Genomic DNA, 15,701 nt, shown 5'->3' on the forward strand with positions numbered 1-15,701 from the left:
ATTCTTTCTCCACTGTTTGGTTCAAAGCAGGGGCTCAATTACTATTTGTCAAGTGAGTGATCAGATTGATGGCCATATCATCTTCCCCCCAAGTAGAGCAACCAAAAATATGTAACCGTCCTTCTATTACTGGGTATTAGATTGCTTTATTATTATTTTTTGGTGTTAGTATAGAATATTGTTAATACATGAAACAATTATATTAACTGGCCATTTTAATATATACATTGTCTTAAGGTTTTATGAAAAGAGAATCTACTGTATTCATGTTTTTGATCAGGGGACACTGGGAGAGGAAATCAAGCTGTCACAATACATCTTATGTCCACTTGAAAGACTTTGAGCAGCACAGCTTCAGATGACTAAGAAGACTTAGTTTGAATTGTGGAAACAAAATACCAATTTAAATAAACTTAAGAAACAGATTTTAAAAATCTTAGAAAACTAAAGCCCTTTGAGAAGATCTCAACCGAAGATTACATTTAAAAGGGAAACCTCGGATCATTCACTAAAGTGGTAGCATTCAAGTTCTTAGTTGGAGAGGGTATTTCAAGATTGTGGAAAGATATTTTGTAATCTGCTTAGCTTATGTTATGTGCTGATAATTCATTTTAAGTAATTTAATTAATCTTAAATTACTTTTTCCCTCAGAAGTTTCCAAGATACTGCTTCTTTTTGGAAAAACCTTTCCAAGTACAAGATAGTAGCCCCCCCCCCCCCCGCGGCCTTGTCTGTTCTGTATGAACCTCTTTGGTCAAGTCACTAATTTTTGACAAATGATTACTTGAAATTTCTTCTCAGAATAAATCTAGTCTGGTTTAACTTGACTTTTTTCCTTATCTTGTGATTCTAGTAGGGTCTTATAAAATCCTGTTGCATATGAACTTTGCAAGAACTGAGATTCATTCTGATTTATCATTTTTTATCCCATTTTTGTGGCTAAGCTCTCACTTAAGCTTAATGAACCACTTTTAGAAGAAAAAGACAAATTTGGAATGATTTTTTCCTAATATGTGTACTATGAAGGATTACCTAAAATAAATCATGCCTTGAGCACCTGGGGTTTTCTTTTTCCCCCTTGTCCTACCCTGAAGTCAAAGGGTATTTTACTTATTATTAATAGAGATGTTCGGTAAGAGAAACATATACACACTTCTTTTTTAATGGTATAGTTTGAAGTGTAAAATCTGGGTCAGTGTTGTGTTTAGATTGGGTACACAAATTAGGGCTGGAGAAACATTTGACACCCTTAACATTTGGTCGTAGATAACTTAACTGAAGAAGTGTTTAGACTATTGTGCTAGAAAGCAGCTGTTCTGGTTCAGCAAGCCACAGCGTTTGCAAAATGCACGTCTTTCCACTGCCTCATTGATTTTTTGAAAATTGTCATAAAAATAGCCAGGACACTGTGTGATATTTGTTTCTTGGTGCTAGCTGGCCATCAGTCTACAAATATCATATTTTACTATAGGAATCATTATGCCTAGGCGCTGGGGGTCTGCTACAGGGGAGCACTGCTCATTCCTGCCCCCAACAATGCGACAGTTTAGTTGTAAAACCTGGTGCCACAGTACTTTGCCATTGCCATTCCTTTAAGACTACTTAGCTAATATATGATGTTTTTGCACATTATAATAAAGAAAATTAGGGAAATTTCATTAACTGCTTTCTCTTTTTGTTGTTTTTAACTATTTCCTTTCATCTCAGTTGTCCATGTCCTTGACCCGTTGATCTCAGTCTTGGTGTTGATTTGTCAGTTTGTATAGGCCCACCTGTTAGGTGCGGTGGGCATAACCCTTAGTTATATTTCTCTGTACTATTTTCCTAGCTGGTTTACTTTTATCATTGTTTAATATAGCAGTTCTATGTTTTCATGTAGTTAAATCTGTGTTTCCTTTTCATGATTAAAATTTATTTTCCTAAAAATACGATCACTAATTTGTTCACTTCTTTTAAAATTTAAAAATTATTTAGCACTTTATGCAACTTGGATTTACTTTGGCTTAAAACATAGAGTACAGCCTGACCTGTGGTGGCACAGTGGATAAAGCATAGACCTGGAAATGCTGAGATCGCTGGTTCAAAACCCTGGGCTTGCCTAGTCAAGGCACATTTGGGAGTTGATGCTTCCAGCTCCTCCCCCCTTCTCTCTCTCTGTCTCTCTCTCCTCTCTCTCTCTCTCCTCTCTAAAAATAAATAAATAAAATAAAAATATTAAAAAAAAAACAAAACAAAAAAACATAGAGTACAGTTGAATTTTTCTCCCCTTCTTATTGGCTAATCAGTTAACACAACATACAAAATTATGCTTCCTTGGCCCTGGCTGGTTGGCTCAGTGGTAGGGCGTCGGCCTGGCGTGCAGAAGTCCTGGGTTCGATTCCCGGCCAGAGCACATAGGAGAAGCGCCCATTTGCTTCTCCACCCCTCCTCCTCTCCTTCCTCTCTGTCTCTCTCTTCCCCTCCCGCAGCCGAGGCTCCATTGGAGCAAAGATGGCCTGGGCACTGGGGATGGCTCCTTGGCCTCTGCCCCAGGTGCTACAGTGGCTCTGGTCACAACAGAGCGACGCCCCGGAGGGGCAGAGCATCACCCCCTGGTGGGCCGAGTGTGGCCGCTGGTGGGCATGCCGGGTGGATCCCGGTCAGGTGCATGCGGAAGTCTGTCTGACTGTCTCTCCCCGTTTCCAGCTTCAGAAAAATACAAAAAAATATATATATATATGCTTCCTTTTTTCCTCATCCTGATGATGCCTGCTTTATTGTGAAATATATTTTCTTACATGTAATTGGGCCTCTTTCTGTGTCTAGATACTTCTTTATGTATGAGTAAATACAGTATCCTTTCTTGATTTTAAGTGAAGTTTGAACTCTGCTTCCTCTAGTTATTGTGTTTTATGGAATATTTTCTTATACCTGTCCATGCATTTGGTTGGATTTTGGTTGCACTTGTATTAAATGTATAAAGTGACTTAGAGGTAATTGACATGTTCATAACATTCAGCTTCCTTTTTTAGGATCACTGCATGACTATCCATTTATTCAACCCTTTCTTTTTATTTTTTATAATAGGCCTTGCACATCCCTCACTAATGTTTAAGCATTTCAAAGTGTTGAATGATGAACTGTGGGCTGACAGTCTGTGTTTGTTTCAAGATCCTGAGGGAAACCAGTCTTTGGACTTCACTCTTCCAAGACCACAAAGCCTATGCCTCTCTTAACCCTTTCACATTTGATCTTGGCAGACAGACTTCTTTTGCCTAAAGAAAATTTGGTAGAAGAGTCAATATTTTAGATTGCTTACTTGTACCCCACTCCCCCTTTCATTTGCTGTAAAAATGTTTTCTGGTAAAATGTTATATTCTGCTTGATTCAGTGACTTTTTTTTAAGGTTTTATTTATTGATTTTATAGTGGGGTGGAGCGAATGAGAAGTATCAACCTATTATGGTTGTTTCATTTAGTTGTTCATTGCTTGTTTGTCATACGCGCCTTGACCAGACAAGCCCAGGGTTTCGAACTGGCAACCTCAGCATTCCAGGTGGATGCTCTATCAGCTGAGCCACCACAGGCCAGGCTCAGTGACCTTTTTAAAAGAAAAATTGCAATAAATTTTGGTACTCTTTATTCACTCATCCTACAAAAGGAGGAAAGCAGTGGCAGAGCTGGCAGTGTCTGGTCCTCGCCCTTTGTCTGCCCTGATGGGACCTGTAGACTTGAACAAAATATTTTATTTTCTGTGTTTGAGATTGACTATTTGTAAAATTAGGGAGTGGAGATAGGGTAAATGCTTTTACCAGGTCATATCTTGTGTGAAATATATCGGGTATGAATACAATAATAGTCTTCTTTTTTAAGATTTTTTAAAAAATTGGTATTTAGAGAGAGGAGATAAAGATAGGCAGGATGTTGGGGGAGCAGGAAGCATCAACTCATAGTTGCTTCTTTTATGTGCCTTGACCAAGCAAGCTCAAGGTTTCAAACTGGCAACCTCAGTGCTCCAGGTTGAGGCTTTACCCACTGTGCCACCACAGGTCAGGCAATACAGTAATAGTCTTAAAGTCTCAAGTAGCTTAATTAGAAAGCTACCTGGCTGAAAGTACTTAAAATAAGTGCTATGCCTGTTTTCTTAAAAGCATCTATGCCAGATATTATGTAACGTGACTAACCAGTGGACACAGGTGTTTCTCCTTCCTTTTCCTGTAGCTCTCCATATCTACTTCTCTGTACTTTGTGGTGTGCTCACTGTAGAACTGACTGCATCCTCTCCCACCAGAATAGGAACTGGCTTGTTCTGATAGTATTTATTGAGTGCCTTGAGGCCAAGGCTTTGCCTTCTTACTCCTATAGCTCTAACACTCTGCTTGATCAATGCTGAAGGTAAACGGTCGAATGAATGACTAATAAAGGGCACTTCACCTTGGAATTGCTTAGATGAAAACGGTTTTAGCAGTGGGATGTTAAGTCCTTTAGGATCTCCTCTCCCCAGCACCACTCTCCTCAGTGCTAGGCCTTTCAGGTTCCGTGGACCAGTGTGTAGGAATCACAGCTGGACTAGATAGAGCCCTAGCTTGGTCCATTCTTCTTCTTTCTTTCCACTGGCTTCTCACTGTTTCCTGACACTAAGATCCTAATTAATTGAATTGAAATTCACATGATACTTAAGTGTCATCTTGAAAATACACTAAACTATTAACTAAAGATAGCATTTTCACTCCCTTCTACCACCTTTAGGAATTCCTAAACTTAATTGCCAAGGGGACCTTGTGACCTGAGTTTTCTAAGGAGCACCCTTTAGGAAATACTGTTGTAATGAAATTTTTTAAGAGAATTTTTTTTAGAAGGACAAAACTTGAAATTCCAGTGTAGGGTCCCTCTGCTCCACCAGGTGGCATCTGACGGTGTTGTGTTTCACTGGTAGAATTGAGTCAGTACATATAAAAGTGCCCTCCTCCATATCCTTATTCGTAAGTAAGCTTTTTTGGAATACTTTTCTGTTAGATGGGAAATGTTATACAACAATATCAAGAGGTCTGAAGGGTAGGATTTTCTACCCTGTAGGTGATGTTCTTAAAGGTGTTGAAAAAACAGGACTGGCATCTTAGGCAAGGTTGATGCTGAGATTGCTTTTATTTTCTTGGGTTCCTGGGTCTAACTCTTGGAAATTTGGACCAGGCATTGGGTTTAACAGTTTGCACGAATGAAGCAGGTTCTAGGACCACGTGGTTTTCTCAGGTAGTCTCGTTCATTGTTTCTATACCCACTCATAGAGGGAAATCTTTCTATCTGCCTGTGTTCTGATGCTCTCTAGGGACAGATTAATACACACTGGAATAAACAATTGAGACTTTTATACTTTTTATTCCCATACCTAAAACTGACTTTTTAATATGTTGCTATTTTTAACAAGGATGTTATCATATTTCATAGGAGATGTTTTTATTACCATTATGACTTATCTCTTAAGCCTTGCAAATGCTGCTAGATAAGATGAAGGCCAGAAATGGACTGCCTTGCACTTTAAGTTAGATTCAGAAGCATGACTTATTAATTCAATAAACATTTGAGGATTCACTATTTTCTACAACCAAAAAAATGAATAAAACTTGTTTCCCAACATTAGTATTGTCACTAGCTAGTGTGGCAACAGATAGGCTTGCCTGCAGTGTGAGTGCAGTGACAGGTCTGTGACAGTCTTTGTTGGATCATGGAGGCTAGGTGCTCAGATCAGATCAAGGAGATGGTACTAGGGGTGTAGAGGCTTTCCCTGGAGAAGGAAGGGTCAGTCTTCAGATAAGTGTGTAAGGAACTAGAGAGTGGGAGACAGAAGGAGTTGGGGAAAGCAGAAGTTGTGCAGGAAGCTCAGATCCAAATTTAGTGGTCTTTGTAGATATTTTGATTCCTTGAATTCATGTATCTAAAAAATTGTACCATCTTTGTAATTGTTTTGTGATAGTTTCTACCTCTTTAAAGTCCTGTTTTAGGGTTTGTGTGTATTTTGATACTATTTATTCTCAGTTTTATGTTTGTATTAATTTGAAGCTGCAATAAGACTCATAGATGAAGAACCAAAAAACAAACATTGAAAAATTCTGAGGGATCATCTTCTATAATAGAGTCACAAGCTTATAGTGAAACAAACCCAGTTCTAATCTCTATGACCACTTTTTATGTAAAGTTGAACATGATAAGCTCATACTGGACTGGACCCTTTTATGAGTCAAGCACTCTACCTGGATGATTCAGTCTTCATTGCCACTCTTTGCAGTAGGAACCATTATCTCAGTGAGAAAACGGGGGCTCTGAGGAGGTTGCTTATTGACTCAAGGTGACTGTGGTAGGCAGAATAATAGCTCCCCAAAGATATCTACATTCTAATCATCAGAACCTGTAAATATGTTACATGGCAAGAAGGAACTGAGGTTGCAAATGGAATTGTGTTGCTATTCAGCTGATCTTGAGAAAGGGAGCTTATCCTGGATTATCTGAGGGGACCTAGTAAAATCAGAAGGATGCTTAAAAGTGGAATCAAGAGGCAAAGCATAGTGTCAGAGTGATGCAATGTGAGAAGGACCTGTCTGGCCATTACTGGTTTTAAAGATGGGTGGGAGGCACAAGCCAAGAAATGCAGGTAGACTCTAGAAGCTGGAAAAGGCAAGGAGATGGAGTTTTCCTTGGAGCCCCCCCGAACATGCCCAGCTGACTTCTTGATTTTATGTCAGTGAGGCCCATTTTGGACTTTTGACCTCCAGCACTATAAGATAAACCTGTGTTATTCTAAGCTACTAAATTTGGTAATTTGTGGTAGCAGAAATAGTGAACTAATATCATCAGGTACCATAAGTGAGGAACTTAGACAGGAACCCAGGACCAAGTTACTCCATTTACCATTGTACTTTCCTTGGATGAGGCAGGTGGCACAGTGTACTGATTTCTATCTCCTGGCCTTTGCCCATGATGTTGCTTTAAATATAGTGCCTTTCTCTAATATCTGCATTTCTAATCTGCAAGGAAGTCCTGTGGGATTGATAAATATTGCCTGGCTAGGATGATGTCTGGCACATTGTGGTCACCAGATGGAGATTTCCATACTATTGATTTCCTTCTTGGAACTTCTACTGTACTAGTTGACTGTGCCTCCCAGCTAGCAGTTAACATTTTTAAATTTTCCCTTGGACTTCAGTGGTATCTTCCTAACAAGAAATTCCCATAGGCAAGGGCTGACTCTCCTGACAAGTCATTTTAGTGGCAGATGACCTGTGTGACCAGGGCCCACTCATTCACCCTTCTCACTGGTCTTGATGTTCCCATTGGTAAGATAAGGCAGCCTGATTTGCCTCTAAGGACACTTCAACTTGAAAAATGCATTGGCCTTTGGCTTATTTTGTAGGCCTGGGAGCTAAGAATTGTTTTTTATATTTGTAAAGGATTGTTTGGGGTCACAAACATTGTGACCTCATGCTGGACACAAAAGAATAGCCTAAAAGGGGGTATGGGAGGGATTTTTAAGCTGCTATGTTTCTTTTATGAAGTCCTTCCTTCCCTGAAGGTGTTAAAGAAAGGAATTTAATTGAAAAATACATGCAAAGTGTTTGAATTGATCATTTTAATATTGTGCTTTGGTTAAATAGGAAAGGCTGGTGTGAGGGTGTTTGGTTTACTGTCATGTTAGTATATGTGGCAGTGCATATTTAGCTCTCTAGTTTATGTTTCCCTAAGATAATGTGTTTGGGACTGGGTTTCTCTTTCCCTCCTTCCAAACTCACAAGGAAAAAAAAATCACAGCTAAGGAGTTACATGTTTACTTAGGATTTAGCAGTATGTTGGCAAGCACCAGAATGGGCATATTGTATCTATGGTGCTCAAATGCCAGACTTTTTCTAGGTAATTGCTTCGTGCTTTATATTAAGAATTTTGAAAATATACACATCTCAAAGTCACATTCCTAGGGGAAAATGCAAGTAATAGCTGTAGTTTGTACATGAAAAACAAATATTCCTGTAATCTGTTACATTTCTTTCAAGACTTTTTTATTTTGGCGAATGTATTTATCACTGGAGATGTGTGAGTCATTGTCCAATGAATGATTGAATTCACTATGTGAGTAGTAAGTATCATTGTAGAGGTTGTTGTTACCTGTTTATATAATGCTGTCATTTTCTTTTTTCTTCTTTGTCCAAAACCTTGGAAAGAAGAGTGGGAAGCAGAAGTTAATAAAATGGCAGAATGTAGAGTAAAATGAGGACTCTTTGCGATTTGCCTTTTGGAATGTTACTATTTCCCAGAATAAAGAAGTGAGAGAAATTCTCCCAGAGTATGTGGGTTCCTAGCCATACTGATGAAAAGCTGTGTGATGTAATCCAGTGATATTTAACTTTGAAGTACATCATGATTTATTTGTTAGCACTTATCTTTTTTTTTTAAGTGAGAGGAGGGGAGATAGAGAGACAGGCTCCCTCATTCTCCCTGACCGGCATTACATAACAAGGGGCTGATTCTCAAATTAACCAAGCTATCCTCAGTGTCCGAGGCTGGCACTGGGACCAACCAAGCTATCCTCAGTGCCCTGGGCCAATGCTTGAACCAGTCGAGCCACAGGCTGCAGGAGGGGAAGAGAGAGAAAGGGGGGGGGGGAGGCGTGGAGAGAAGCAGATGGTTGCTTCTCCTGTGTGCCTGACTGGGGATTGAACCTGAATGTCCTCATGCCAGCGACCCTATACCCACTCAGCCAACCAGCCAGGGCCTGTTAGCACTTACCTTTATGAGGGTGTTGCTTGACCTGATATTCCATTTTGTTCCAATGATCCTAGAGAGATTGGCTCACACAGAAGTCTTTTGGGAGCAGATGGCCAGTCCCGATGTAAAATTTCCACATTGTTCTCTTGGGCATTCTGTACATTCTTTCAGTGTCCTTAGGCACCGTACATTGTGGTATGTCAAATGCTCCTCACTCTAGGCCTCTGAGGGAAAACTTACTTTACAAGCTCAGCACTTTACACCTAGAACTACCAGGTCTGGAGTCCTACCTTTTTCTTTCTGAAGGAGAGAAATTATTTTATTCATAAAATAATTATTCTTTGCTGTTGGAGGGGTTATCACTCTCAGAATTTGAGAAATATTGTCTTATGTAGTCATCTCAGATAATTAACTGTTATTCAGACTTACTGACTGTTGGATTTATTATCTCAGCCTAATTTCCTTCCTGAGTTAAATGAATCTTGCTTTTATATCATTGCCACCCTGGCACAGTCCAGTAGAAATATAGCATGAACCAGGTAGGTATTTTAAAATTTTCTGGTAGCTGCATTAAAATTTAAGAAGAAATAGGTGAAGCTAATTTATTGATAATAATATATTTTATTTAACCCGATGTGTCAAAATTATCATTTCAACATATACCAGTATGAAAACTATTTTATATACTTTTTGAGATTTTTATTATTTTTGATTACTTGAATAGGTCATGATTTGCCTGACCTTTTTGTGGGGGAGGGGAGAGCATTATTCTGAATTTATTTTTAATCAACAAATTCAGAGTCCTTAATTAAAATATTAAAGCTTCATTTTTAGGACAAAATTATGTAACTCTATAAATGACAGAGACCCCCTATTGTAGAAAACCATGGAGCCCTGTTTGACAGAGAATGTTTTGGATATAAAGACGAGAAATGTTATTTTCTTGCGTCATTCTTAAACTATAAACTTCCTCTGCTAATTCAGTTTTTCCTTGTACACATAAAATGGCAATTTTTAAAAAAAACTTTTATTTATTTATTCATTTTAGAGAGGAGAGAGAGAGAGAGAGAAGGGGGGAGGAGCAGGAAGCATCAACTCCCATATGTGCCTTGGCTGGGCAAGCCCAGGGTTTCGAACCGGCCACCTCAGCGTTCCAGGTCGACGCTTTATCTACTGCACCACCACAGGTCAGGCACTGAAATAGCAAATTTAAGCTGCTTTTCCAGCAAGATTTTCACTATATGTAGGGTCTTAAAAAGATGTGTGATTTTCATAAATTTTCCTGTGTGTAAAAAGTTTTGAGATTGTAATGTGTTTGGGCATGATAAAATCTGTTCTGTGTAGGCAGGCTCTCCATTCTTATTAATGAAGCAGGTTTTTGAATGGCCCCTTTCATCTTTTGGGTCAAGCTGTCACTTCTTATTCCTCTGATCTAGTAAATCATGTTGGTGACTATGGCACACTCTCAAATAAATGTCCTCACTGGCTGCTTTTCCTTCTTCTCTCTTTTGCTAGGGCTGGCTATCCACCAAGGTTCAGTCCCCTCCTGGAGAGTGCTGTCTATTGGTTCTACCAGTTCGTATCCTTCCTAAGTCCTGCTTTTCCTGACAGCTTTGGGGTCTGAACTTTTATGTTATGCCATTTTTTAAACTTAAATTTTGAACTAACTTTTATACTTGCAGAAAAGTTGCCTAAATAGAACAGAGAGTTCCCTAATTTTCTACCTTCCCCTAGCTTCCCCAATGCTAACATGTTATATAACCATTTTACTAACTAAACTGCAGACCGTATTTGGATTTTGCCAGTGTTTTTTCACTAATGTCTGTTTTCTGTTCCGGGACCCAATCTGGGATCTCGTATCACATTTAATCATTTTTTCCTCCCTAGTCTCCTCCAACCTGTGATAATTCCTATAAACTTTCTATCTTTCATGACCTTGATACTTTTGAAGAAGAGTGGTCATTATTTATTTTATTGTTCCAGTTGTTTCAGCTTTGGCCTTTAGGAGCATCCTGGGTTGGTTTTAGAACAAGTCTCCATCCCTTTATGAGCACTTTACTTCTGACACCACAAGATGGTTTAGGCTCATCTTGTACTTTCTCTGCACCAGCTCTGGAATCAGCCTCCTTTTCTTTTTCTTTTCTTTTCTTTTCTTTTCTTTTCTTTTCTTTTCTTTTCTTTTCTTTTCTTTTCTTTTCTTTTCTTTTCTTTTCTTTTCTTTTCTTTTCTTTTCTTTCTTTCTTTCTTTCTTTCTTTCTTTCTTTCTTTCTTTCTTTCTTTCTTCTTTTTTTTTTTTTTTGACAGAGACAGAAACAATCAGAGAGAAGGACAGACAGGGACAGACAGATAGGAAGGGAGAGAGATGAGAAGCATCAATTCTTTGTTGTGGTATCTTAGTTGTTCATTGAAGCAGTGACCTTTGGGCTCAAGCCAGCCACCATGGGGTCATTTCTATATATAATCCCACACTCAAGCTGGTGAGCCCACATTCAAGCCAGATGAGCCCACATTCAATCCAACAACCTTGGGATTTTGAACCTGGGTCCTCTGCATCCCAGTTCGATGCTCTATCCACTGTGCCACTGCCTGGTCAGACAGGAGTCTGCCTCCTTTTCAAGGAGCCATTCAGAAACCAACATTAGGTATCTTTATTTCTAGACCCTTTTAAGAAGGTCGAGCTAGAACATGCATGTATTTATACCTACGCATTTAACTATAGTTCTAGTGTGTTTGTGTGTGTCTGTGTCTGTGTTAGTTAAAAGCCATAAGTTTATACTGGTTCCAGGCTGACACTACAGTGTTCATCTTAGGGGTCCTCTCTTTTTTTTTTTTTTTTTAATAACTTACATTATTTCCATTTTATTTATATTTAAGTCTGAACGATGTTTTTGTGGGGTTTTTTGTTTGTTTTTTTGTATTTTTCTGAAGTTGGAAACGGGGAGGCAGTCAGACTCCTGCATGTGCCCGACCGGGATCCACCCGGCATGCCCACCAGGGGGCGATGCTTCGCATCCGGGGCGTTGCTCTGTTGCAACCAGAGCCATTCTAGCGCTTGAGGCAGAGGCCATAGAGCCACCATCCTTATCGCCCAGGGCCAACTTGCTCCAATCGAGCCATGGCTGCAGGAGAGGAAGAGAGAGAGAGAGAGTGAGAGAGAGAAGTGAGAGGAGGAGGGGTAGAGAAGCAGATGGGCGCTTCTCCTGTGTGCCCTGACGTGGAATCAAACCCAGGACATCAACATGCTGGGCCGATGCTCTACCGCTGAGCTAACCAGCCAGGGCCAGTTAATGTAATTTCTAGTGTTTGTATTCCACATTACATTCCCCTACATGTGGGTTGGTTTGATGATTTGTTCAGTTTTTGAGCATGTGAAGGATGTGAAACAGAGTCTGATACAAAAAGGAGGAGGGTCAGGCCACCTCATCCATGTTCTCCAGTTTCCATTCTTCTTTGTTCCCTTTTGCCACCCATCCTATAAGCAACCAATTTCTGTAGTCTCTGGCTTATTCTTCCTGCATTTCTTTGGGTTTGTGCCATTTTAAACTCATCAGGTTTTGTATAAAGGGGCATTAGGGACATAGTCACTTCTACTTCATCCTCAACAACCACTCCTCTGAGAGGAAGAGGATGCCTCTACTGGAAGGTGGAGCTCTTATGGCTAAGCTAGGGACTTCATGTGTTTAGTACCTTAATATTTTTATATTTTAGCTATTTGGGTATAACTTGGTAACACTTAAAGTTTAATTAACATTTTATTTCATGTCCGCTAATAAGGCAGAAAGTGGGTAGGAAAAGAATGTACCTTTTCCTACACCATTTTCTCCACCCTCCTTTACCACTAAATACTAACGTCCATTTCTAATCACACAAGTATCACATTACATATAGTCCTTAAGGAAAGAAAGCAAGCTTTATATATAAGGATAAAGTCCCTTTTGATCTCCGTCCCCCAACAAAAAACTATTTTTTATTATTCTTTGAGATAGTTTATACATTTCTAAACATATGTCAGTAGGAAAAAAAATTGTTTTATAGGTGTGAGGCGTTTTTTGTTTTGGGTGTTTTTTTTTCTTTTTACATAAAAGGTATACAGTACTTTATCTTTCCTCAGCTTACTTTTTCATTCACATATGTCTTTAAAATCTATTCATGTTTTATAGATAGCCCTGCCCCATTGTTTTTAACCTCTGCAGTGTTATTGATGACTTTCTTCACCTTAGTGCAAATATGTGAATACTAAGCGGAATTGTGGGGCTACAGGCTAAGTCCATGTGTCACTGTGATCAGTCCAGCATGTGTCATTGCTTTCCCCAGTGGCTGCCATTTTACCTTTTCCACCAGTGCTCTATCAGAGTGCTCATTTCTCTGTTCATTATCAATACTTTATATTTCCCATCTCAAATTTTGGGCAATGTGAGGATAAAAAGTGGTATTATTTTGTTTTAATTTTCTTTCCTTTGAACTAGTGAAGTTGAATATATTTTCATGTAATTATTAGCCATTAACATTTTCTTTTCTGTGATTTGCCCATTTTTAACTGCTTTCTTTTTCTTACTAATTTGTATGAGTTCTTTGGATGTACTAGATTTATTCATTAATTGGTCTCTTATCATATGCCCAAGCACTGCTATAGGTGCTGGGTTAACAGCAATAAACCAGGTTTCTAATTTCACAGAACTTAAGAGGAAGTTAGACCAAAGAAAATCTAAATAAATCAGTAAGATTATGTAGATGTTAGTAGGTGCTATTAAAAAATAAAGTAATGGTAGAGAGAGTACATGACTGGGAAAGGAAGCCTCAGTTTTCCCTTACAGACTCTGTCCTCTGAGTGTTTGCCTTGAGGTGGGGTGGTCAGGGAAGGCTTCTCAGAGAAGGTGGGGTCGGAACAAATCTGAACGGTGAGAAAGAGATGGCCATGGAAGCGTCCAGACAGAAAGCAGCTATGCCTCGGCTCCGAGGTGGAGCTGGCCAGTAAGGACAAGGGGCAGCAGGAAATGAGGTCAGGTCAGCACAGACAGGCAGGAACAGTGCAGGTCATTATCAGAGATGGTACTCGGGAGTAGGCAGGAGGTTTGTGTTAGGACGAAGCTTCTTCAGTTCCTCTTCCTTTTTTGTCTAAGCTAGGCGGCCAAATAGAGCTTTGTTCTGGGGACTTTGTGGATCAAGACTTGGTCACTGGGTTTTATGGTTGTTTTAAGGCATAGGCCTTTTCTTTAATAAAGGAAAATTTTCTGTTTCAGATTACCTAGGAACAGTACGATTTGGGGTTATCACAAATAAACATCTTGCGAAACTGGTATCCTTAGTACACTCTGGAAGTGTGTATTTACATAGACATTTCAACACATCACTTGTAAGTATTTTGAAATCACGTCTATATTAGTGCAGTGGTCCTTAACCTTGTTTAGGTTACAGACCTCTTTGAGAATTGGATAAAAATCTATGGATGCTCTCCCTAGGAAAGGTCACATGATTAATATGCAAATTGAGAGTTCTTACAATCTCACTTTACAGCCCATGGCCCTTGTTAAGAACCCACTCATTAAAGGGTTCTTGAATTTAACATTTAGAAATTCTTTGTTTATATTCTTAGGTTTTGGGACAGCCTTGTTAGTTTCCTTGTTTGGATAAAATTGCAGAATTATTCTGTTGGAGAGTTGTTACTTTTGGACCCTTGTTCTCAGAGGTTAAGCTTCCACTGGGCAATGTTTTTTCTTCATTGGTTCCATTTATCAAGAATAGCAATATACATGCTTTTATCCTTAGCTGATGTATGGATTTTGAAGTTCTTGTCAAGTCAGCGGTAAGAAGTTGATGGCCGCTCACCCTAGAGAGCCTTGGTTTTTCATTGTCATCTTTGTTTCCTGGTTCATTTGCTTTTGGTGGACCAACCTCAACTCAGCCATTACTGAGCTTTTGACCTGTGTCCTGCTAGTCCTGTGCTTCTGCTGTGTTTATTGCTACTTCCTTGGTCTCGTCACTGAGAGATTATTGCTCTTAAGTATTTTCTGTTTCTAGCTTTATTGACAGTGTAAGTGACTGAAAGGTCAAGTGAAGACCAGTATCCCCATACTCAGGGACTCCAGCCCTTTAAGCCTTATGCTGCCCTTGCCTCAGCTTACAAGTCTTGTGCCTGTAGGGTACAGTCAGTCATTCTCCACGGGATACCTCCTTGGTTGCCAGTCACCCTGGCTTCTGCATATTTCTAGTAGCCCAGATGTTGTGCTTTACTTCTTGCAGTTTATATTCCAAAAATCAAATTACTTGTATTATCCAAGTAGAAATGTTTATTACTATATTTGAGGATGTCGTTTCAGCTCCCGTCATTTCACTTTGAGAATCGCTGTTGTGATTGTCTCTCCACCGCCCGCCCATTCTCCTTGTGCCCCTGTCTGAGCTTCTTTGAACTTCATCTGCTTTTGCTGTCTGCTGTCTGTTATTTTTCTTCATCCTTCTTTCATAACATGCTATATAACCGACATATATCATAGTTACAGTAAAGAGTACTGAGGAAGAAATTAAAACAGATGGAGAAAAGAAGATAGGACTCTGAGAATGACACTGAGAAATATATTGGGTTTACTGCACCAATTCCATAGTTTTTAAGGTTGGTTGGCTGATTTAGCAGCTGAATTCCTTTTATCGAATGAAATATTGGGATACTAGTATTTAAAAAAAAATAAAAGCAGTGAACATCTTTGTTATGAGGTAGTTTAACTCTTTGTTTTGAGAGGGGCAGGGTATAACATATTTCATTTTGTAGAACCCTCCAAAGCACTTGTGTGGGAGTTTTGTTTCAACCCTAGTGATTTATATCATTGGAATTTCAAAAATTCCAATGTAGCTTTGTAAAAGTTCAATATTTGTTGAGTTTCAGCTCTGTGTCATGTGTTCTAGTCACTTGGGCTATATAGGTGAGCAAAACAGATACAGAAAAACAACAACAACAACAAAAAACAGATACAGATTTTG

The 15,701-nt window shown here is 39.2% G+C and overlaps 1 protein-coding gene across 4 annotated transcripts in view; it reads left to right on the forward strand.

The window, feature by feature from the left end:
- The window catches only part of TXNDC11 (thioredoxin domain containing 11), a 70,191-nt gene that overhangs the window by 30,690 nt on the left and 23,800 nt on the right, over nt 1–15,701 (forward strand). For 2 of the 4 annotated variants that reach the window (XM_066382596.1, XM_066382597.1), the window contains one exon: nt 13,970–14,082. The exons of 1 other annotated variant lie outside the window; for it this stretch is intronic. In XM_066382596.1, coding sequence (XP_066238693.1) covers nt 13,970–14,082 — 113 coding nt within the window. Of the gene's footprint in view, nt 1–9,777; nt 9,917–13,969; nt 14,083–15,701 lie in introns of all 4 variants that reach the window. One more of the 4 variants, XM_066382598.1, reaches the window with a different exon arrangement.

This window comes from Saccopteryx leptura, chromosome 4, assembly GCF_036850995.1.
Source record: "Saccopteryx leptura isolate mSacLep1 chromosome 4, mSacLep1_pri_phased_curated, whole genome shotgun sequence".
Lineage (NCBI taxonomy): Eukaryota > Metazoa > Chordata > Mammalia > Chiroptera > Emballonuridae > Saccopteryx > Saccopteryx leptura.